Genomic DNA, 24,032 nt, shown 5'->3' with positions numbered 1-24,032 from the left:
GTCCTGTTTGACTACCGCAAAGCTTTTGACTACATTGACCATCAACTGCTCACTCACAAAATTTACAGTCTTGATATCCCTCGGGGTGTAGCACGTTGGGTAGTCGACTTCTTAGTGCATCGCTACCAACGCGTAAAATTATCTGCTGATTGTTTCTCTGAGTGGGGTCCCGTACCAGCTGGTGTACCTTAGGGGACAAAATTGGGGCCATTGCTCTTCTTGCTAATGATAAACGATCTAAGAATTCCCCAGGTTCAAACTTGGAAGTACGTTGATGACACGACGGTGGCAGAGATCGTCCCGCCTAACGCATTAGGTGACGCCCAAACCGATGATAAAGTGGTGAAGGATTGGTCCAAAGCACAGAAGATGCAGCTTAACGCTGACAAATGCAAAGTTATGGTCATCGACTACAAAAGGCAGAAACAACATTTCACTCCCCTCTTGGTAGATGGCAAAGAATTAGAGACGGTAGAGTCGGCTAGGATCCTAGGCGTGACTATTTCGTGTAATCTTAAGTGGAACAACCACGTCAATGATGTTATAAAAAGAGCAAACAAACGATTATACTTTTTAGTCCTCCTGAAGAGAGCCCGCGTTCCAGCGGATGATATAATTAATTTTCATTGTACAACTATACGTCCTGTTCTGGAATACTGCGCACAGATATTCCATCATGCTTTACCTGCGTATCTTCGTGATGACATTGAAAAGGTCCAAAGACGTACATTATCTATCATTTCACCAGAGCTGTCATACCATGACTCTTTAGAAAGGCACGGTTTAGCTTCACTCTATGACAGACGCATGAAATTATGTACGGATCTGTTTTTGTCTGTCTCAAATCCATCTCACAAATTATATGATTTGCTGCCAGATAGGAATCTTTCAGCTTACAATACCAGACACCGGCGCGTTTTTAACATGCCGCGCTTTCGCACTGATCGTTTTAAATCTTCATTTATCCCGGCTATGTGCGCGTGTGCTAACCTAGATTTCTAGCTATTTCACTGCTGTATACTAGTTATATTTGTTATCTTAGTAATTTTATTTAAGTCTTAGCATTTTTTGTAATTGGTAGTCTTATATAATCTTATATACTCAAAGATTGGGAAAAGCACGCAATTCAGCCTATGGCTGCAATGTATTTTATTTGGTAATAAACTATGTATCTATCTATCTATCTCACTCTGCCCTACTCCTACTGATATGCAATGGAAAGTGAACTTTCATTAAACAAAATAAATCAAATGTTCTTAATTTACATCCAGTTCTTAGGATATTTAGGGCGATCCGGGCTATTGTTTGTTGTCAGTAAAAATTTCGGCCATTTCTCAGTTGTTAGTTTACCCCATCCAGACCCGGTCAAAAGGGTATCATTTTGAAACAGCACTGATTTTTGAACGCTCCGTTCTCTACGAGGACAAGTGAAAAAGGAGGCTTTTAAAAACGTCGACTGAAAAAATTCGTCTCATATCTACTGTCGCTCCCCTTTGCGTTTTCATGTGTTTAATTATTTAGGATAGTCGCAAATGCATTGATGTGGACAATCGACAGCACAACGAAAACATTGAGTTTGGGTGAAAATATTAACCTTCCTTCACTGACATTTTTGAAAACGCCTTAGTGTGGTTGTGGCCACGAGCAGCAGGCAGGTATTTTTTTGGTTCTTTTTAACATCCATAAGATGTCTGAAAAGTGGAGAGCTGTCGAGAGTTTTGTAACTAGTAGTTTCATCGTTAGTTCGGATCGAGATCCCCCAATCACAAAATTCATGTTGACCTCGTAACCTTTGGATTCAACTTCCAGAGGTAACTGATCAAGGATTTTGATCTCTTAGTGAAATCTAATTCATCGTCAGTATAAGTGCTATAAAATTGTCAACAGAGCAACTTTGTATTGCGAATTTGCGATTTAAAATGTAACACTAAAATTGGTGGCGTATCGAAGAGTGGGGTTTAGCAGAGGGTGAGCCTTTGTCTGGCCATGGTCGGGGCGAAATTACGTAAACCTTTCCATGGTGTTTCAGCCGAGAAGAAAGCTGGTACAATAAAATCCGGTGTTGCAGTCGACAAGAAGGAAAAGATGGTGAAGAGAAAGGAAAGTTATTGGTTGTACATCTACAAAGTGTTGACGCAAGCTCATCCTGATTCTGGAATCACAACCATAGCCATGGGCATCATGAGATCCTTCGTTAGCGACATCTTCGAGCTCACAGCTAAGGAGGCATCTCGCTTGACAAAGAACGCAAAGAAGTCGACAACGAGTTCCCGCGAAATCCAAACTACTGTTGGGGGGTTTTACCAACTCGCTAGGACGAATCAACGAAAGGTACCAAGACTCTGTAATTTTCTTCTTTATTCTCCTCTACTGTTGCTTTTGCTATTGCTTACAAATTCATGAGCGTCTTCCGATTCGTCACCTCTAAAAATTGGAAACGTAACTGACGATTCCACACTGCCGCTTCCATTTTGTGAATTAACCGAAGTTTGCATTCGTTCGACTACTTGGCATAACTGACTAACTTGGTCTTCCATTTCTGTATAGGCTGGTGCAAGAGACAACTGATTTGAGCACAGGCGGCCCAAGCTCTCTTTGAGAACCACACAAGGAACACAATTTGCATATCGATTTATAAGGATCTGTATGGGATTTTCTACAAGATAGCCATAGAGATAGTTAAAAGTGAAAATATTAAATAAAAATGGCTTACCTTATTCCATACGTGTGTTGCTTGCTCCTGGTGTCGTTATTTTACCGTTTTCACTTGATTTAATCGTTTTTTTTTAAATCCTGGTTTTCTCTTCTTAAAGAGAAGACAAGGCCGAACACTTCTGTCCAGACAGCCTCCCGAACGAAGTAAAAAATCCCGAGCTAAAATGTACCCACGGCCACAAATCCACCGCAGAATTCAAGGGAAAAGGTTGAACTTTTATTTCGATTCTCTAGCCGCATAATCTCAGCCCTGTGATCGATGCCAGGCGGCTGTTCGTGTCCTCAGTGAAACGTTAAAACGTTTGTAGACATCCGAGTCCTTTTTAAACACGACACAACGACCGTTGCAATCGGCTTGGTAACCTCGTCATGTTGGCAAACCAAGACTCGCGGGGGTACTAGACCTCAACTTGTCAACAAAACTTCTTGTAAAACCCGGGGGTCCCCTCAGGTTTAGTACCCCCGCGAATCAAGTGAAATCGGTAAAATAAAGACACCAGGAGCAAGCAACACACGTATGGAATAAGGTAATTCATTTTTATTTTCTCTGGTCTCTCCGCTGTCTCAAATAAGATCTTTCTCTGAGTCAGAACTTTGGCTACCGATACAAGAGGAAACTAGAGACCACTCACTAGGAGTAGGAATTGCTTTGATTGTGTGTCAGCCCTCGGAGATCTATTGGCTGATTTAAAAAAGTGAACGAAAGAATGGTACTCTAGATTGTTGAACGGGTGGAGGGGCTGGCCACTCATTCGAACCCGAACTTACAGCTAAATTTTCCTGGCGAACGGCCTCTTCCGCCAGGGCTCGCGCTCGCTGCCTAGTAATCAGGATGATTATTGAAGAGATACCACATGAGCCAAGTTTCCCAAAATTAAAGCAACGTAATCGAAAACGGTACTAATAAAGAGAAAATGTTACAGACACGGAATCGAAAATCCAAACCTTGAAATTGATCATTAACAGCGATAACTGACCCTATACACTAAATAAACTGTTACATTCTACGCTGACTAGATCATTATAAAAGAACTCGGCTATCACTCAGACTTAGAAAGTCAAATTAGCTTGCAACGGAAAAGCATGCTGATAAAAGCGAAGTTCCACTCACAATTGTACGAATTCCAAAAGCGTCCTTTACCAACATGTAGACAATGGGTGCTTCACCGGTTTTGTTGGAGACGGGTCCTCCACCAATTTTTTTGGGGGGTTTTACCAACTCGCTTAGACGAATTAACGAAAGGTAACAAGACTCTGTAATTTTCTTCTTTATTCTCTTCTACTGTTGCTTCTGCTTCTGCTATTTTTCTTCCTCTTTTAGCCATCGTATTTAAAAGCAAAAATCACAGACATGTTTGGGTTAGCTGACCGTGGGAGTTTCCGCAGTGTATTCGTTGTTTTGTAAAAGGGTGGGGGGGGGGGCGAAATTGCGTGGCTCGCTCTGAAGCACTTGGCGAGCACCAAAGAACCAATTAAACTCCAATGATCGAGCTGCGCACGAGAATCACGCGCACAAAAAAGATCTTCAGTGTGGGTAAAACTCAAGGTCAGTTCTACCAACCCAAACATGACCACCTATGAAACTAATTAATCTCAACCATAACAAGCGATTAAAATCATGTCTAGCACGGTAAGAAGGAAATCCCCGAACTTAGCCAAGTTTAAGCACACACTAAAAAGTAAAAGATCAAAACTATAGATCTACCAAAATAACACGTAGACGTAAAAATGCGAGACTCGATAAAACAAAAGGTAAACCTAAAAATACTTGAAGTAGCAATCCTTTAAAACACTCTACAACACTATTGTACGCCTACTTTCGCTAGACGAACTTGCAAAGCACACTGTCAGCGAAAGTAGGAAGGCTGTCACCAAATACACAAGCAGCAAATGAATGATAAGTACTATAAAGCAATCGGATTTTTGTGGGCGCGACGAGGTCTCTATAATTCTCTGATCAACCAGTCTTCAGATGTTGTTGTTTATTTTGCTGTTACCTAACCCGAGGTTGAGATTTAACCAAATTATCCAACATGTTGAGACGACAGGAATGCCGAGACAACTTGCGTTCATCGACAAGTTTAGATTTACTTTTGTCGTGTTATCATTGCTTTCGCTTATATTAAAGGAGAAATGTGTTTCAGTCGGAAAATTTCTAGTAAATTGTCTCTAACTTTTGACATGCATGCCTTGCAACGCTCACTATGTTGCAGTGTTTGGAATAGTGTCACGAAAGATGCACAATTTGCTTGTAGCGACGCGCTGCAAATGAATGTTTGTTTACAGTGATTATTATTTATTACGAAGCAGAGACGGTTAGTTATGATTTCCTGCCTTTTCCAAAATAATCTACTTTAGAATCTAAAAGTAAAACCTGATTTTCTTCTTTACAGTTTTTCAGACCCAGCTTTTTTTTTTAGATTATTGTCCATCGGAGAGCCTTCCGGATGATATCGAACGCAAACGCAACGGGCTCGTGATCTTCTCGTGAGTTTGCTCAGTGTTTAATTTCCTCTCTTAGGAATAAAACTGAGAAATAAGACCCCTTCAAGAACCGTTTATGGTATTTTAATAAATCTTGCGAATTCCGAGACTGAAACAGAATGGAATTTGGGGACATTTTAGATAACAGCTGAAACATAGTGCTGCTTTCACAGCCGCTTTACTAGAGACCTTTAGATTCGACGACGACTTCGAGGACGAGTACGAGATTTTCCGCGCGCGCATACGGAGCATGCGCACTAGCCATCACGCCGTCACGCAAGTCGGTCAACTCGTCGCCGGCTTGTTGTCGACTACGAGATTTCTCGCAGAAGTCGTCCTCTCTACGACGAGTTTGCAAAGGTGAGTTTTGCATAATTCTTTAACCTTAGTTTTTATGAACAGCTTAGAGATAACCGGGTCTGTGATGTCCTTGGCAAAAAAGGTATTTTTTAAAAGGTAAAAATAGGCATAGGAGACCTAACATTGCGAACGAGACTAAGTAAACAAAAATCTCGCACTCGTTGCGAAATCTAAATGTTGCAATTTGACGAGAGCGACTACGAGTGCCAGTCAATAGTGCGAGCCTTCGCGCGGCCAAAACTTGCACTCGTCCTCGAAGTCGTCGTCGAATCTAAAGGTCTCTACTTTCGTGCTGCAGTAGAACGTTGCAGCTTCTTGGGCTTCTGGTCCCTGGACTGATCATGAAAGGAAAGTGGTTCGTAAACGTTTGCTTTCTATTTCCTCTTTGAACCCTTTAAATCGTAAGGATGACTGGCTTCTAATTTCTCCTGACAATGTCACCCTTAAATCAAATGTAAAGGTTATGAGAATAAAGGGAATGATCACCAATCTACTGTAAGAAGCTCCTGATTATCATACAAATTTTCCTTGCCGTTACCACGGGAAATGCACAGAGATCAGTGTGGAGAATATGGATATCAATGTAGAGGTGTAAAGGGCAGGAACGGGAGGATCGAGGAGGAGTGGGCTGAAGGTACACTTTCACCAAAAGGGCGAGAGCCATACAAAATTCCGAGCAATCCCAGCATCCGTAGGCCGCATAGGAATAACATAAAAGTAAAACTTATTTTCCAGATCCAGAATCCGGAGACATTGAAAGAAATATAATTTTAATTTACGTTTAAGTTTTCTAAAATCTTGACGAAATGTCTGATCACAGAAGCTCATACTGATTATGAAAATGATACAAAAAAAATTGAGAAACCTCTAGATTAGTAGCAGTCCTTTCTTTTCAGTGAAGTCTGTCGCGCGAGTAAAAAAAACCTCAGTGAAAAGAAATTGGTGTTAGTACATTGCGGGGAGATGTGATTTTTTTTTTTTTACTTGTGCAACAGACTTCGCCAAAAAGGGGAGTTACTCTCAGTCTAAAAATAAGAAACCAATATCCTTATCTCTGATCAAAAGATTCGCCTTTTTTACAGTTCGTCTTTACGGTACAAACACCGGGCAATGTTTTGTACAGGAAAACCCTCCCGAATATCTCACGTGATCTATTTGTATGGTACGTGTAATAATATTCCTGACAAATTCTAATCACACGGGTCAGCTGTTCAGAAGAACTCTTACTCCACAATTGTTATTCTTCAGACTTTCTTTGCTTAGGGACTGATTTTCCGCCCCCCCCCCCTCCTTGTTCCCTGTGCAGACCATAGAGCCGTGGACACCCCCCCCCACAATTCCCTGCCCCCTCCCTGGGTGGAAAATTTATGGCTCATTTCTTACGAACCAAACACTTCCTTACTTACAACATAATGATTGATGCTGCTTCCAACTCGAGAGAAAAATAAATGTCTCATTTACAAAAAACTTTGATTTCTGGGGTCGCGTGAGGTCGAAAATGATCCTTGTGTTGCAGAACTGACAATTTTACATGTACTTCATACTCTAAGGCGCAATATTCCGTATCAGCTAACCTCTATGCATCAACCATCTCGCTTGAAAGAAAATTAGAAATCTGTAAAAAGATTTAGAAATCTGTAAAAAGGAAATCTAAAGTAGGGAAAAGGAAAACTCGAGACTCTTCGAACGAAAAACGTATGAATTATGAGTATCCTGTTGAATTATTTTCTGTTTGGAGTTTCACCAAAAAGGTTCTCGACTTTTAAAACGCATTCACTGGCTTGCGTGGTTCTTTGTAACTCGAAAGATGTAAAAGAGCTGTTTGCATGTGGTGGAGTCGGACAGCCTTCCACGTCAGCTGTCGTTATGGCTTCCTTTAGGATTGTCTGAGTGAGTGGGGGGGGGGGGGTATATGTAGAATAACTGCTTTACCAGTTTGAAAAATGTTTTGACTTATCATAGTTGAAATGAGGGAGACTGACTGAGTCAGATTAATTACTAGTAACTGTGCAATTGATGAATTTGAATTTTGGGAAACTACCTAATTTCTATTCATCTGCAAAAAGAAGTAAATGAAATTGAATATCTAATTTGTATCTTTTTATATATACTGAATCAGTGCTTGACTTTAAAAAGTGCAATTACGGGCTATTTGTTCACTAACTGAGGCTTATTTCATTGCACTTAAAAAAAAAATACTGTCAATTTCAAACAGCCTACGACTCAAAAAGGAGGATAGCACTGTCTGACTCAATGAAATCATTATGTCAGTGTTACTTTTAATAAACTAATCATCGAAACAGAAAATGTCTCAATAATACAAAAATTGTTAGCTCGGTTAGCTCAATGGATAGAGCGCTGGACTATTGTGCGAGAGGTCGAGGGCTCGAAACCCGGCCGGACCAACACTCAGGATCTTAAAATAATTGAGCAGAATATCCAACCTTTCTATAACATCAAGAAATTGTTAGATGTTCTAGTCTTCTAGGATAGGAACGAATAAATGGAGGTCCCGTCTCCTGCACGGTTAGGGGTAGAAGACGTTAGTTTCCCCCGCACGAGATTACTATGTGATGGATGTCCTCCCCTGGGGTGGGATGGGTGGGTATGGGATGGGTGGGTAACAGGACCCCCGTTGATACCAGTGAAGGGGCTATCCTGTATAGATTTCTGTTCTACTCTATATCCTTTTCCAGATACTTTGGTTTTATCAACTGAGTTCATAATGTAAATTAGCCACCATAAACAATTTTTTTACCCCCTTTGTTTAGTCTTAAAATCTATTTCAAGATGATCCTATAACTCTCAAACTTATTTCCAGCAGATTTCAGATTAAAGTTTCACACAACTTTCGCGCCTACTTCCACCTTGGCTCGTTGTCCACCACCAGCGTGTCCATCTCTGTCATAACCTGCTAGTAAATCTTCCAACGATCACCGTTGAGGGTGGAAAGAAGTAAGTGGAGAATGGCAAAACTCCACTACTGATGCGTCGTTCATTAGCAGTCTTGAACTTCAAAAGGTAGCTCAAGATTGTGAGAGTGATCCAGAGGAAAAACCAGATGATTCCCCCTCGGCAAGCATGGTTCTCAATCACATTCTAAGAATAACTTCCGATAAGAAATTCGCAGAGCCTCCCCAAACTCTGAAGCCCGCTGCAGCAGCAGAGTCCTTGACTGGAAATGGGCGTGTCCTCGACACAGAGAGCATTTGTGAACAAGTTAAACTTGAACTCGTTAAGTATAATGTTCCTGAAGAGGTGTTTGCCAAAGCAGTCTTGGGCAAATCGCAAGGATATCTCTCTGAACTACTCAAACATGGTGAGAACTTTTTGCGCCCGCAAGACAATACACACTACAAGGGTTGGATGAATTTTGAGATCATGCGGCAGTTCCTTCAGAGACCAGAGGCTGAACGCCTAAGGATTTATCACCAGAAGCGGCTATAAATTTGACCAAGAAACTAATAAAGGCTTGTTTGCCAAAGTCACATTTGCTCTGCAGACTAGTCGCTGTGCAATACATGTTGATCTGGGAGAGGATGCTTTCTGGTTTTTCTTTCTTCTTAATCAAAGGAGATGTATCAGAATTCATGTACTCCAGGTTTAAGTAAAAAAGAGAACCTGGCATAGTTCTACCAAAGCTAATTTAGTTTTTGTAATTGAAGACTGCATTTCTACATGCATTTCTGCTGCATTTCTTGTCCCCGTTCCAAAAATGAAACAGAAGGTAGGCGAATATTTACTGTACGATCAATCAAAGAATGGAATAGCCTAGATAAAGACCTTAAAGAACTAAAGAATGCCAAAGCCTTGAAAAAGAAAGTTATAAACAATTTACTTAGTAAACAAAATAGTGATATGAACTTTTTATAAAATGAATGATGATACTTTAGTATGTTTTTATTATCATGGATTTTTAGGATATATACATATGTATTTTTCTTTTCAATAGGTTTTTAAGCTATATACATCAAATTATTATTACTTTCAGTTGTATTAATTTTATGTATCGATTAGATTACTTTATAGAGGGCCAATGGGTTATCAGGTTTACCTAAACTGTTACGTGCTACCCTCTTACAATAAAGTCATTATCTTATCTTATCTTTTCTCACCTTTGTGTCCCTGAGGTTTAAGTTAATTGGGTTTTAAATTATCATTAATTTTGGTATTTTTAGAGTATGAGAAGCTCCTTGAAGATTAATTGTAAACTTTTGAGAGTTGACATAAATTTTGATGCTGATGTGTTTTTTTGGGGGGGTATTAGGGTCTGTCTGATGATGCACTTAGGAAAAGAAGACGCTACATACCCACAGAAGCCAAGGCTGTCATGGAGGATTATTATCACCGCAGCAAGTACCTTTCGTTGGAGAAGCGCCAAACCTTAGCCAATCAGCTGGCCATACCTGAACAGTGTGTCAGTGATTACTTTAAGAATCTGCGATCCAAGAAGAAACATGAGGAGCGAATGAAGTGTTTACTGAAAGGGCTGGAACATGGTGAAAAACGACCTGACCAGGGGGATTCTGGAGATGAAGATGAAGACAGTGTGGAAATTGGCTCCAGTGAAAATCCTGGATTGTGTTTGCCTGATAATTCAGCTGTGCCAACATCTAGTGCAGCAGGAGAAGCTTCCCCTCAATCACATGGTCATGCGCAATCTCCAAGTTTAATACATTCATATGGTAGAAGGTTTAATGTGTCTCCCCCAGTATCTACTTCATCTCCAAGTTTTCCAACATCCTCAGAAAGGAAAGTGTCTGAAACTGATTTAGTTGCATCAAAAATTGCTGCTCTGACGCAAAGTCAAAAGTCATCGAACAAACAGTCTGGTGTCCGAAATTGCCTGTCACCTGCTGTGAGAAGTAAATACAGTGAACTGCAGGTTTCAAGGACATCCACCAGTAGTTCTATTCATCGTGCAGTCAGGGAGAGTTCTGCACTCTCTTCCAGCTACCTCTCATCATCGCAGACACCTGTCTCCAGCTCTGAAGAAGTGGAGACCTTCTCACTTGAGAGCTTGATTGATGGTACCTGTAGTTCTGTCGTGCTCCAGGGGGCGACACCTGAAACTGAAGGACTGGAGGTTGGGCAACAGATTTATGTTGTACATGTTAACAACCCTGTTGTGACAGGTGTTCAGAACTGAAGGCATCGGAGTTCAAGAAGCTGGCATCAAGAAATTTCAAGACAATTTTCTACAACTAGCAACTCCATGCTATGTGAAGAAGACTATAATTAATCATTTATTAATTATTGATTATAACTATTATTAATAATTATAGTTACACAAAAATTACAAAAGTGGCAATGATTAACCAGGAAAGAGAAAGGATAATTAAGAATGCAGAAGACACAAAAGACAGAATCAAGAATACAAACTTGAAAAATGAAAGTCAACTTTTCATAATGTGGAAACTGTGACATACCTTGTTTTAGTTGTGCTATAGAAAAGGAAACATTAAACCTATAACTCCCAAAATCTGATTCTTAACTCCCCCCTCCCATCCCCCCTTCCTCCAGCTGCCACACATTTCCTTGCAAATTAATTACAAGAATTTGGTGCTAGATCAAGATAACAACTTCTACCTGATAAGTCTGAGTATTCTCATTCCTTTTTTGCTGGATAATGCATGGATACAATAGCGAGAAGTTATCAATGAATCACTTCAGGGTGTTAGGGTTAATTTTTTTTAACTGGCCGCAATATTTTTCTGTTATATTGAAGATTTTTTCCCCTTATTGAGTCAGTTTCCCTTCACCCTCTGTTACATTCAAAATGGAGAAATCAACTGTAACATAAGTATTTGGCTTTACACTACCTGAATGCCCAGGTAATTTCTGTCAAGATTTGGATTTAACTTATCAAAAATTATCATTTGAAGTTAGAAACAGTGAGGATAATTTCTTTCTGTAAATATAACAGAAATAAAGAGATGGAAGCATCAAGGAACTTTCTAAAGATGATTTAAAACTAAATCATTTTTTAACGGTTGGTTTTTCACTTTCACTGTAACAGCTTTTGGAATGTGATCTGTAAAATATCTTAAATGAGGAATATAGCACATAGTCATGATTAGCAAGGTCATGTAAAGTATTTATTAGGCTTTCATCCACCAAAATAGTTTATCAGATTTTGAGATTAATGTTACATGATTCATTATTATCAGAAAATAAATCACACTAGTGTTATAATTGTCTCACATTAAGGGGTTAAGGTCACCAAACTAGCAGTTATCCTTTGTTGGAAGTTGCATAGCTGTATACCCTCGCATGTTGAAGGAGCTTGTTAGCGTGAGTTTTAAGACGGAAAGTAGAGCAGTCATCATTTGAGAACTAATGTAGAGGGGTGCCTGATCTTGTTCCCAGATCCTACCGTGCAAATGTAGCTTACAACTATGAAAGGTACGAGACAAGGAGGTGCCGTCATTGTAGGTCACGCATATAATGATTATACAATGGAACCTGCAATATGGGGAACTGATTGGGACTGAAAAAAGCGCTCCTGAAGGTGTTCCAATGTTATGAAGAGGAACCTCCCATTCAATGAGAGAATTCTGGGAGACTTATCACATGACATTCCTTTCCAGATCATGTTACCAGTCCTCTAGCGGCCATGTACGAAACATATTACGTAACAGCACATAAGGCTCCCTGCCGAACAGCGAGTTTTAGTCAAAATGGTAAAATTCTGTTTATTTTTCGGTGCGTATGCTCGTTTTCGGTTTTTTTGTTTTATTTTACCGTTCGGAAGCCGGCTATCGAGAGTAGTTAGTACTTTGATTATTTCAAATAGATGTTGCCTGAGTTTAGTGTCTTGACTTAGATGGAAACTCCAATATCAGGTTTTCGAGAACGGACTGAAGCCTATTATTATTTTTCACTGACTTTACCGGAAAAATGATGATAGGTTCCAGTCCTTACTCGGAAACATGATTTTGAAGTATCCCTTTAAGTCAGGACGCTGAATTTAGGCTCCCTTCAGTGAAAAATGACCATGATTAAGTTACATGTTTCGTTAATCTGTTTTAGGTCGATTGATAGCCACAGGCTCAGTGGATGCGTCCATCAAGGTATGTTGTTATAAAATTAACATGAAACACATCGGTCAAACATCTGGCGTGTGCAAGGTCGGAGATCAATTTTGGCCAACGGCGCCAATTTCAAACAACTGCTGTGACGTAAAATATGCGACCAAAATTGAAACGTTCTTAGAAATATAAACAAAAGGAAAGAAAAATTGGGAAAAGGAAAACTCAAGACTTTCCTACAAAGCTTATGTAAACATTGATATCCACAGTTGGTTTACCATTTTGTTTTGAGCTTCATCATGATGACAAAAACAAAAAAAGATTTTAGATAGGTTTGTTCTTGGCCCTCAGTAAATCGAGACTCGAGAAAGAGCCGAAAAACAACGGACAGCAGTTGCAGTTGTCACGGTGATGGCCTTTTTTGCTAGTTCCCCACGGCTTTTCGTGTGCCTGCGTTTTCACTCATTTCCTTTAAAGAGAGTGCCTAGAGTGCCTAGCACTGGGCTAGAACCAGGACCTCTCAACGCGGAGTTCAGCGCACCTAGCACCATTCGTCCTCAATTCCCACTTAAATGAATCTTAATTTGACAATCTTCTATAAAGACCTTAAGATAATTAATTTCTTCCAATGTGAAAATGTAAAGCAGCTATTGAAATGAATGACTGAAAAGTGTGCAAATACAGTGTAGCACAGTTTGAATGTTGGTCGCGTTTTATCTCTGTGCTTTCTCCGGGTTATTTCTTGCAGGTGTTAGATGTCGAGAGAATGGTTGCAAAAAACACGATGCCACAAACACAGGATCAAGGAGCTGGCACCAATTTAGAAAATCATCCAGTTATCAGGACTCTTTACGACCATATGGATGTACGTCACTAACGCGCTGAGAATAAGCTTATTATTTCTATCGTAATAGGCCTTTTGCAACAAACCGTCACGTGACCGATTTTCCCTTGGCAACGCCATACTGGAGGGCAAGCCATTCAGTCTTTCCTTGACAACCAACAAAGCGCGAGTGGGCGAAGTGGATACAAAGGTAAAGTTAAAGGTCTTTTAAGGCGTTTGTTTGTCGTGATGTCACAAGAAAACAATAAGATAATATCTCTCTAGAATTTTTGCATACAACTGAAATGGTCTTGGACTGAAATCAATCAGTGAAAGCCAGGTTTCAGACTCGTGAAGTTCTAGCACGTACTCGCTTGAAGCGATATCAATGGCAGCGACCTAACCGAAAAATCTCCTTGATTACATTGTAATAATTCGACTTGATCGCTTTTTTCATGTGGAGGTTTGGTTTTAGGGTTTTCACTGGATTTTTTTAATTTAATGTATGCGAGCAGGTTAAGAACTGACAAGTTTACCTAAAGCAACTTGCAACGGTGGTCACGATGAGTAAATTTCATTGCTGTGTTCCCGGTTGCAATGCAGATAAGTGCTACGACCGTGAAAATAAGTTATTGTTTCGCAGATTTCCGCCACACTCCAAGAAAGAGCTTAGAGATGGTTACACAGTAGTTTGCTTATTAGTGAACTTCCAGGGACCACTGATAATGTCATCAGCAGAAGGATAGATAAAATACATGAGAGATACACAGTGAGCCCACTTTACTTTAAGGTAAACATTGTGGAAAGCCTACAACCATAGTTCTGTCAAAGGTATTAGATAGTGTATAAACAATATTGCTCAATGCTGTGATAAATCCAGGCTATGCCTTAGGCTATTAAAGGGCATGCAACAAGAAAAAATTTTTGTTTCACTGAATAACCTTTGGTTAGATATTGACCAATACTTTTAAGGGAGTATAGTTTCAAGAAATTTGCCAAGATGATTTTTTATTTCATTGTACAACTGCAAACATGTTTCTTGAAGACACAACAGTTCATTATTAAACATCTATATCTGTAATTGGTGAATTTTATTCAATCCATGCAAAGACTTCAATTTTTTTTCTTCCCCCTTAAAAACATTAGTGGTAATAAAATCTTCTAAGAGTGTAAATATCTGTCTTCAGTAGTATGTGTTAATGCAGCTTCTTTGTATTGAGAAAACGAAACAAAAGAAAACATCTTAATCAGAGTTCTAAGCATTACAAAACCTTGAGACAGTAATAGATTACTGCAGAATCAAGTCTTGAGGACAATGCACTTGAGCTTGTACATGCCTAACCAACTTATTGTTGTTCATTTAATTTATTTTAAGTTGATTCTGGATACAAATAAGTTGTTGTTGTAGTTGTAATAATAATACTAGCTAGTATGTACTTGAAACATGAATTATTAGGACTTTGCACATTTCAAGGTTCCTATTCAAGTAAAAATAAAAAAAGAAGGCATCCACATTATCTTTGGCAATCTGAAAAAATTCTGCATCATAATAAATTCTTTCACAGAAGAAAGTTGTCTCATTGATATAACTGAAAAAGTCATTCCATTGGTAATAGTATTCATGGTTTCTCTTCAGTGACAGCTGCTTGGCAACAGGGTTTTTGTAAATATGAGGTACTCCATCAAAATCAGTTGAGCCTTCCCTTGACAACTTTGGTTTCGAAAAGTCCAAATGGGAGGTAACCGTTCCCCCCCGCTGAGCTGTCATACACTTTCCTATCTCGTGAGCAACTAAGCCATGGTGACCAAGGGTTTATTATCACTTTGATGTTACTTTGACCTGGTTAGCAGAATATTGAACTGCAAAAAACGAAAAAAAAATTAGCTTAGTAATGCTTTTGTCCAGAAAACACTGCAATAATGTTAACTAAACTGAAAAATTCATTTTGTAAACTCTCATCTACTGAAAGCTTAATTAACTAGCATTCATCTTTCTTGGTTGCATGCACTGTATTATCTCAACCACAAATTTAAAAAACAGGCTATTGTTTAACTTAGAACGGCAAATATCTCCAACTTAATTATATACTTTACCTAAACAAAACAATATTCTTGTTAATTCTGGACAAATTTTCATTTTCAATGTTGTGAAATTTTCTTGGTATTTTGATCTCAACATTATAGCTTTATATAAGCTTAAATACAGTTCAGTTTAGGTGCTGATCACCACTTAAATATATATATTTTTTATTTTGTAGTCATTTCCTCCAGAGGATTTCCTCCACCTTAATATTAAGAAACACCCGACGACTTTATTTAAGCTTATATTTGCACACAGAAGTTAGCATATCCCAGATTTTACTTACGTTTCTTATCATGAAGGGAGCCAGGTTCAGCGAAAAACTTGTAGGCTTTCCTGGTATGTTCGCATCGCGACGCCTTCTGAGCAAAACTTTCAACTTCTGCGAAAGAAATATCAGGAAACTTGCTTGAATCTCTGGACTCCACACCTGTGAATATAAGAAAAATTATTCGAGTTCACCCTGAACAACGAGACTGCAATCAAATATGCTAGCATTTTTGTTGTGAGCGAGAAGCCTCCATCCAACAGAAACTCGGTCGTGATTCGGTCGAAAGAGCTTGGCTACCAGCAGGCGCCATATGATGCAAGGCTATTCTCACTGAAATTCAAACGAAACTATCACTCAATATTTTCATTCTAAAGGCTTAAATATCCGTGTAAGATAGCAATAAAGTCGAATGAATCACGGGGATTTTTCGGTAACGTTGCCGCCATCGCTATCACTTCAAACGAGACTGACCATGCTAAAACTTCACGAGTCTGAAACTCGGCCTCTAGTGACTGATTTCAGTCCGAGACTAGTTCAGTTGTATGTAAAAATTTCAAAGAGATATTTTCCTGTTGTTTTCTTGTGACATCATAACAAACAAACGCCTTAAAAGACCTTTAACCTTACCTTTGTATCCCCTCCGCCAACTCGCCCTTTGTTGGTTGTCAAGGAAAGACTAAATGGCTTGCCCTCCAGTATGGCGTTGCCAAGGGAAAATCGGTCACGTGACAGTTTGTTGCAAAAGGCCTTTGTGCTCGTCAGCATATTTAGCTCCGCGTCTACGTGAAACGTGAATGGCAAGAGTGACCACGTGACCTTGTTTTTCCCCGCCATTTTTTCACGTTCGCCGGTTGCGCTTCGTCGTTTCAACGGGAAAGTAACCTGTTTTGCGTTTGTCGTGTGCGGGAGATTTTCTTCACTTTTTCTCTCACCGAGTAGAAGTTAATTGGCGGAAAAAGGGAACGGGAATTGTCTCTTGTAAGTCATACAAGGGCGCCTTCAAATCTACCATGACGAGAGCTCACGCGAAGCTAAAGCCGCAAGGTTCACGCCATTTTACATGAAACGTGAAAGGGCAAGCTGACGTTTGCCGTTTCACATAAAGGAGTTGCTTAATCTCTCTTTTATCATTATCGTTAACGCGATCCTTATCTTGATTGTTATTGTTGTCATTAGAGTGCCGGATGTATTACACTACTGTTTTTATTTTGTTTCAGGAAGTTACAGCTGTTGAATTTCATCCCAGCGCTTTGGTCTTGGCATCTGGCAGTAAAGACTGCACAGTTAAACTGTTCGATATCTCCAAACCCTCCGTGAAAAAGGCATATCGTTCCCTTCAGGTAAGCTACATTCTGAACATTTCATAAACTATTCAGTAACTGATATCTGAATTGGATCTAGGAGTTTTTCATGGAGGTGAAGGGAGGAGGTCGTAAAGTTTTATTGAACGAACACTATAAGTATAGGTCTCACGGGAAGGAAGGCATAGACTCACTCCCCTCCCCTCCCCCTTTCACTCCCCTCCCCCTTTCACTCCCCTCCCCTTGAGTCCCCCTCCGCTGAGTCTACTACTGAAGCAACCTATTAACTTATACGCATTGTGCAAAAGATAGTTTTAAATTATTTGAGGTTGCTAAAAACTGAAAGTTACGATCTGTTTTTCTTTCAGGAAGCCGAGGTTGTAACATCCATGTCGTTTCATCCCACAGGAGATTTCATTCTTGTTGGCACAGAGCACCCAACCAGTGAGTTCTTTTTTCCTATTTAATCCCAGACTACAAGCAGCCCGTCCTTTTCCGTCACACGAAATCACGGAGAAGAAAATTGCTGTAAATTAGTGTACTGAATTTTTGTTAATTGTGTTATGACCGATAAGCAGTAGTCGCGTAGTGTTTTCTCATACCCAGACCCTCTGCGTTTATTACATGGTAGGATCTGGGTACGAGATTACTCGTAGTCAAATTCAAAGAGCAGTGAAAGTCTTACTGAGTGCGATTTGACCATCAAGATTAAAAAAAAAAAAATAAGTTCTTTGGCCTTCGTTTGTAGCATGTCTTGAAACATTTTATTCTGACTTAATGTAATCAAACTAATTTACAAGATGATCCTTTCCAAAAAAGAACTCTTTTCGGACACATTCGATGGCATTCTTCATAAGAATTTTTTTTTTTTTTCATATTAGAGCTGATAATGGATTCTTCTTATATCCTGTTCTTGCAGGAGTATGCTGTCATTCATCCACTCTAAACATATTAATCGTTTTGCATTTCGTTTTTTTTTTACAGTTCGTCTTTATGATACAAACACGGGGCAGTGTTTTGTACCGGCAAACCCTCGTGAATATCACACAGGATCTATTAATATGGTATGATTAATTTTATTTTTTAAAAATTTCATCACACCGGTGAGCTGTTAACAAGAACTCTTACTCTACATTTGTTACCCATCAGACACTCTTAGCCCAGGGACTGGTCATTAGTTATCGCCCAGGGGGGACGGAGGGGGGAGTAGTTAGATTTTCGTTGTGTCACGATGTCTTACTCAATCACCCTGTAAGGTTATGTGACATTCCTATGATGCCCCCCCCCTCAAAGTCATACGCAGTGAATTGACTGTAAATTTTACATAGCCCCACCCGTTTATATTCTGTTGATGACGACTGATTCCCCCTCCGCTCCCCACCAAAACCAAGGACCACAAAATCCCCCCCCCCCAGGGTAGTAAAAACAACTGGTCCTGTGCATCCAATTTCTTACAGACAAAACATAGCCTTACTTGCAACACAATTCTTAATGCTGCTTCCAACTGGAGAGAAAAAGAAATTTATTCAATTTACAGTGAATTCTGATTTCTGGGGCAGCACGAGGTTGAGAATCATCTAAATACTAGTAAACTGTAAAACAAACGATATACGTGTAATTCTAGAGTGTCCATGCCCTTGTTATTCGGAATGTAAGATTGACCCTTGAACCCCTAGAGTGACTAGCATTTCATTTCTCCTCACAATTTCACAGCTGAATCACACATTAAGGTCACGAGAATAAAGGAAATGATCACCATCTAAAAAGCTCTTGATTGTTGACTAAATTGTCCTTGTGAGCTCGTTAGGAAATGTATGGAGAACAGTGTAGAGAATATGCGTACTAATCATGATGTGAGGGTGTAAAGGGTTAACAGGGCTTCGTTCATCAATTGTAGGTGCAATATTCTGCATCAGCTAATCTTTATGCATCTTGTAGCAAGGATGGATCAATAAAGGTAGGTGGTACCAACACAGTGGTGAAAGCTTTGCGCATGTGCAATTATTGAAAATGTTTAAGGTGTTTTATAGAGAACATGTCAGTCAAACACAGGGCATGCGCGAGGGGAGTAAGTTTGACGTCTGCGCGCCAATTTACCCGCGCGAAGGAAAACATAAGAAACTCCACAACCGTCCCGGGGAAAAAAAGAGAGAGGAAATTAAAACACTCATGGCAATTTGTAAAAGGAAATCTAAGTTAGGGAAAAGAAAACCTCGCGACTCTTCCAACACAAAGCTTATTAATTACGAGTATCCTGTTGAATTACCGTTCTGTTTTGAGTTTTACCAAAACAGTTCATGACTTTTAAGACGTAGTCACTTAATGGCTTGTGTGATTCTTTGTAACTCGGAAGATGCAAAAGAGCCACGCAAGTGTGGGGCCGGTCCACCTTTTCCGGACTGGCTCGCACCCTGTCGCACACACGTCAGCTTTCATTATGGCTTTCTTTACGATTGTCTGCAGGAGGACCATGTGGGTCATATTATTATGAATATTACGTTGAAAATATTTCCTTATTTTTGTTGTCAATAACTTGACACACGATAACACATGTCTTCATTTGCTGTAGATCTGGGATGGAGTCAGCAATCGATGTATTGCAACATTTGAACAGGCACACCAGGGTGGAGAGGTTAGTTATGTACAGGCACACAAAAGTGGTGAGGTTAGTCATGTACAGGCACACCAAAGTGGAGATTTTAGTTTTGTAGAGGCACACCAGATTTGAGAGGTTAGTTATGTACAAACACACCAGGGTGGAGAGGTTAGTTTTGTCCAAACACATCGCGATGGAGAGGTTAGCTATATACAAACACACTAAGGTGGAGAGGTAAATTTTGTACAAACACACCAGGGTGGAGGGGTTGGTTTTGTACAAACACCAGGGTGGAGGGGTTAGTTTTAGACTGACACACAAGGGTGAAGAGGTTAGTTATGTCTGGCATACTAGGGTGGAGAGGGTAGTTATCTATAGGTACATCAAGGTGCACGGAGTAGTTATGTAGAGGTACACCAGGGTGGAGAGGGTAGTTATGTATAGGTACATCAAGGTGCATGGAGTAGTTATGTAGAGGTACACCAGGGTGGAGAGGGTAGTTATATATAGGTAGGTCAAGGTGCAAGTGTAGTTATGTGCAGGTACACCAGGGTCGAGGGGGTAGTTATGTGCAGGCACACAAGGATGGAGAGGGTAGTTATGTGCAGGCACACCAGAGTGAAGTTGTCAGTTACTTACAGGCAAACCAGGATGGAGACGTTAGTAGTGTAGAGGACTTTGTACGAATTACTAAGATGGTGTTTTCTGCTGCAGGTGTATTCAGTTTGTTTTTCTCAAAACGGAAAGGTAAGAAGAAAAAAATTATGGTTTCTTACTTCGTTCAATTGCACTTAAGATATTTTTTCTAACAACAAATGCTTATACGATGAATATATGAAGTTCATATATTTTGAAGTTCATATATTTTTCATCACGGGTTTATTACGAATCAACTTAACGGCCTGCTCCCAGTTGGCTTGTTAGCTCAATTGGTAGAATGCTGCGCTAGTATCGCAGAGGTCAGTGGTTCGAATCCCGTACAGGCCTGATTTTTTCAGGTCTGATTTTTCGCTATTGCATAAAAGCCGCTCTCTACTACGAGGATCGTGCATCATACGTAACAAATGCTTACTTGAAAGCTAGTGGTATAATTTCAGCTCGTGTCTGTGTAGACTGCTCCAGGCATTCAGGAATTTAAACAAAGCGCAATAAAAAATGGCGCGTTGGTAGCAGAGGAGTGGAAAAACGATGGAGGCTTTGGTCTGGTCATGTAACGAATGACTTGATCCAAGCCTCTCTCGGTTTTCGCTCTGCTGCCTTTGTCACGCTGTTCACAACTTTGCATGGATTTCGTATCGTTCCACTTGCTGAAAGCCGTGAACAGGCTAATGTTGAAAATAACAAATATTTGACAAGTCAGTACTCTTTACTCTCTTGCAGTATATTGTTTCAAGTGGAAAAGATTCTCGTGTGTATCTATGGGAACTCTCTACTGGTAATAAACTCGAAACGATTAACTTTTACTTGTTTTTAGTTTGTTTTTTATTGCGATTCTACCTTAATAATCTTTCAACCCCTGAGAGGGACTGGCTTCTAATTTCTCCTTACAGTATCGTCCTTGAATCAAATGTAAAGATTGTGAGAATAATGGAAATGATCACCAATTTACTGTAAAAAGCTCCTGATTGTTAAACAAGTTCTCCTAAGCATTACCACAGGAAATATAGAGAAAATACTGTGGAGAATATAAATACTAGTGTTAGTGTGTCAATGGTGAACTTTTACAAGGAGTACAGAATGTGCCTTTACTTCAGCATCAACAGTCAGTTATACACCGACAAAGACTGTTTTAATTCGTTCAATTTTATTTTAGGAAAGGCTCTAAGCATGTACATGGGCGCCACAATGTCGAACTACAGGACACAGATTGTTTTCAACCACACCGAGGATTTTTGTGAGTCCAGTTTGATAATGTTTGTTGTTTTTTAGGATCTATATAATAAGTACTGGAAACATTCTGTAACTGACTCCAGGCGCGATAACCGCAAGTTCAGAATTAGAAATAAGGACCTCGAAGCACTGATTAAGAGCCTTGAACTTCGTGTTGATTTCCAATGAATTATCATTATTACAATGTACCAATGCTCAAAACCGTCAAACTAAAATACAAGCGAAAATATCTGGTCTAAGCGACATTAAAGGACAGAGCCGAACAATTATTGGATGTGATAAAAACACGAACGCAGGAAACGGCAAAACAACTAGACTAGAAATAACCGACGAAATGAAGCTAAGAAAGGTAGAAACACGTGCTTACCGATTGTCCTCTCTGTACGCCTGAGTAGTTATATACGCAAGATCCAAAGACTTTGCAACGAACGCAATAAACTTCAAGAACGCAAACTTAGACGGTACACACAGACTACTAGTAAAGACGCACGAGGTTCTGAACTACGATCTGACAGAAACGTCACTAATATCTAACCTAGACAGTTACACATTCAAACAAGACAAAGAGGGAGGAGCTTATTAGATAAGAGGGGATACGAGAGAAAAGGGCTTATTAGAGAGGGCACTTACTACAAAGGGGAGATAACTAGAGAGGGGGAGTCTATAGGAGAGAGGGGAGCTTGTAAGGCAGAGGGTCTTATCGCCAGAGAGGGGTACCTACAAAAGAGGGGAGATAATTACAGAGGGGGAGCTTGTTAGAGAGAGAAAGCTTTTAAGAAAAGGGGAACTTATTATTAAGGGGGAGCTTCTTAGTGAGGGGATGCTTTTTGGAGAGGGGGCAAGAGAGAGGACTAGTTGGAGTGGGGGGGGGGGAATGATAGGAAGGTGAATATCAGAGTGTGGGCTCATTAGATAGGGGGCTTATCAGAAAGGGAACTTTATGAGAAAAGGGGCCATTAGGAGAGGAGTTCCCCAGACAGGAGGCTTTTAAGCGAGGGGGCTCGAAGAGAGGGGGCTTATGAGAGGTGGGGACTATTTAGTGTGGCTGAGAGAGAGAGCTCATTTGAGAGGGGATTCACTCAAGAAGGGCTCCTTGGAGAGGAAGGTCTTGATAGAGCGTTGCGATTTTGTTTTGCTAAATTTTCAACCTACTTAATTTTAATAGTGATTGCAGCAGACGAATCGAATAACAGTATAGCATGCTGGGACACGAGGTCGACAGAGTTGCAGAAAACTCTCAGTTCAGGTACAAATAAAATGGTTTTTTTGTTCCTGTGAAAAGTATGGTAGTAGAGGCCTCGTTTTGCGTGTCTTTGTTCATGTGTCACGCATTTAATGATAACCATCCGCAACATGGAAAACCATTTCGTTTTTTATTAAGACCACGTTATGAAACTAGTACACATAAAAAGCTCGGTCATTTCACGTGCGCCCCACATGACGTTGAAAAGACCAGCCAAGTGGAATCATCATTACGAGGGTGAAACTTAACTCTGGGACTGGGACTGAATGCGCTAATATTCCTGTGGTATACATGTCCTTTCTTTAGGTCACAACAACCATATTCGCTGCATCACCCACTCCCCCACAGGAGCAGCGTTTGTCTCGTGCAGCGATGACTTCAGAGCAAGGTTTTGGTACTGTGAGGGAGTATAAGGATTTCCTCCACCGATCGCATTGAAAGAAATAGCTTAGAATTCGTGTTCCTTAAACCGATCTTCAATGCAAATGTAAATCTATTGTCAAGCTCAGTTTCTGCTTAAATCTTTCAGAGATTCACCCTTCTCGTTCGGCTCTATTTAATCTGTAAGACTTTGAAATAAAATCTAGCGCCATTTAACGTGTTTGTTTTATTTATGATTAATATCAGAGCAATTTTTAATAGAGTGTAGAAAGTGAATCCGCGATTGCTTTGTTGTTACCTTACTCTGCACTGTGATTGGCCCCGAAACTCTCGCAAATCTCTCAACCAATCAGACACAAAAGTAAAAATATCGTCGATTTGGTCGCCCGCGTTTTCCCGCGCTTTTAGCGGCTTGGTCGGTTTTGCTTTGAAGTTTCTTAAAGTTATTTTCTTGCGACTACTTTAGTTTTGGTTTTACGACTCTCTCAATTGCTTTTAACATTGTTCTCTTTATTGTTACTATTACTATTATTACAACTATTTAAGTTGCGGTTCAGTATATGAACTTATGTCTTCAAAGTGTAGGTAACGTTTTGGCAAAATTGAGAAAACTGATTCATAATTTAGGTCGCACAATTGAAAGCCAAAATAATCATCTTGACGAAGATATCAGCTTTCCATCACAGCTATTGTTTAGATATTATTAAAAACTTTAGTATAATGAATTCCAAGAACAAAAAATTTCAATAATATTTTGGTTGTAAGACCTTATATCAGAAGAAAAGACATAGACCACAACAACATCAACTTGGGACTCTTCCAGCCAATCACAGACCTGAGAATGAACTTGTAAGGAA

General features: G+C 39.9%; 4 protein-coding genes across 4 annotated transcripts; 3 read left to right on the top strand and 1 right to left on the bottom strand.

Annotated features, from left to right (window-relative positions):
- The first annotated feature begins 1,951 nt into the window (after positions 1 to 1,951).
- LOC148724699 (late histone H2B.L4-like) lies at positions 1,952 to 4,609 on the top strand. The gene is made up of 2 exons (XM_088729800.1): positions 1,952 to 2,288; positions 4,522 to 4,609. The coding sequence occupies exons 1-2, from the start codon at positions 1,987 to 1,989 to the stop codon at positions 4,607 to 4,609; spliced, it is 390 nt and encodes a 129-aa protein (XP_088585926.1). The 5' UTR covers positions 1,952 to 1,986.
- Positions 4,610 to 6,105: 1,496 nt separating this feature from the next.
- Positions 6,106 to 11,754, top strand: LOC148724698 (uncharacterized). The gene is given in 3 exon segments (XM_088731363.1): positions 6,106 to 6,193; positions 8,504 to 9,033; positions 9,827 to 11,754. Coding segments are annotated over 3 exon segments (1,500 nt in total). The 3' UTR covers positions 10,709 to 11,754.
- A 401-nt stretch (positions 11,755 to 12,155) lies between these two features.
- On the top strand, positions 12,156 to 23,391 carry LOC148724696 (cleavage stimulation factor subunit 1-like). The gene is made up of 13 exons (XM_088731362.1): positions 12,156 to 12,242; positions 12,592 to 12,632; positions 13,339 to 13,455; positions 16,982 to 17,104; positions 17,434 to 17,509; positions 18,050 to 18,129; positions 18,963 to 19,022; positions 19,635 to 19,730; positions 20,376 to 20,408; positions 21,042 to 21,096; positions 21,475 to 21,555; positions 22,717 to 22,797; positions 23,101 to 23,391. Exons 1-13 carry the CDS (start codon positions 12,176 to 12,178, stop codon positions 23,205 to 23,207), a joined length of 1,017 nt encoding a protein of 338 aa, XP_088587488.1. The 5' UTR covers positions 12,156 to 12,175; the 3' UTR covers positions 23,208 to 23,391.
- Positions 14,405 to 16,598, bottom strand: LOC148724697 (uncharacterized). Its single transcript, XM_088730232.1, has 3 exons — positions 16,392 to 16,598; positions 15,780 to 15,923; positions 14,405 to 15,273 (listed from the first exon to the last, which is right to left on the bottom strand). The coding sequence occupies exons 1-3, from the start codon at positions 16,596 to 16,598 to the stop codon at positions 15,244 to 15,246; spliced, it is 381 nt and encodes a 126-aa protein (XP_088586358.1). The 3' UTR covers positions 14,405 to 15,243.
- Positions 23,392 to 24,032: the final 641 nt, after the last annotated feature.

The sequence above is a fragment of the Stylophora pistillata genome, chromosome 8 (assembly GCF_964205215.1).
Source record: "Stylophora pistillata chromosome 8, jaStyPist1.2, whole genome shotgun sequence".
NCBI classification, from domain to species: Eukaryota; Metazoa; Cnidaria; class Anthozoa; order Scleractinia; family Pocilloporidae; genus Stylophora; species Stylophora pistillata.
The sequence above is the reverse complement of the archived record's forward strand: the minus strand, read 5'-3'. Positions and strand labels throughout refer to the sequence as shown.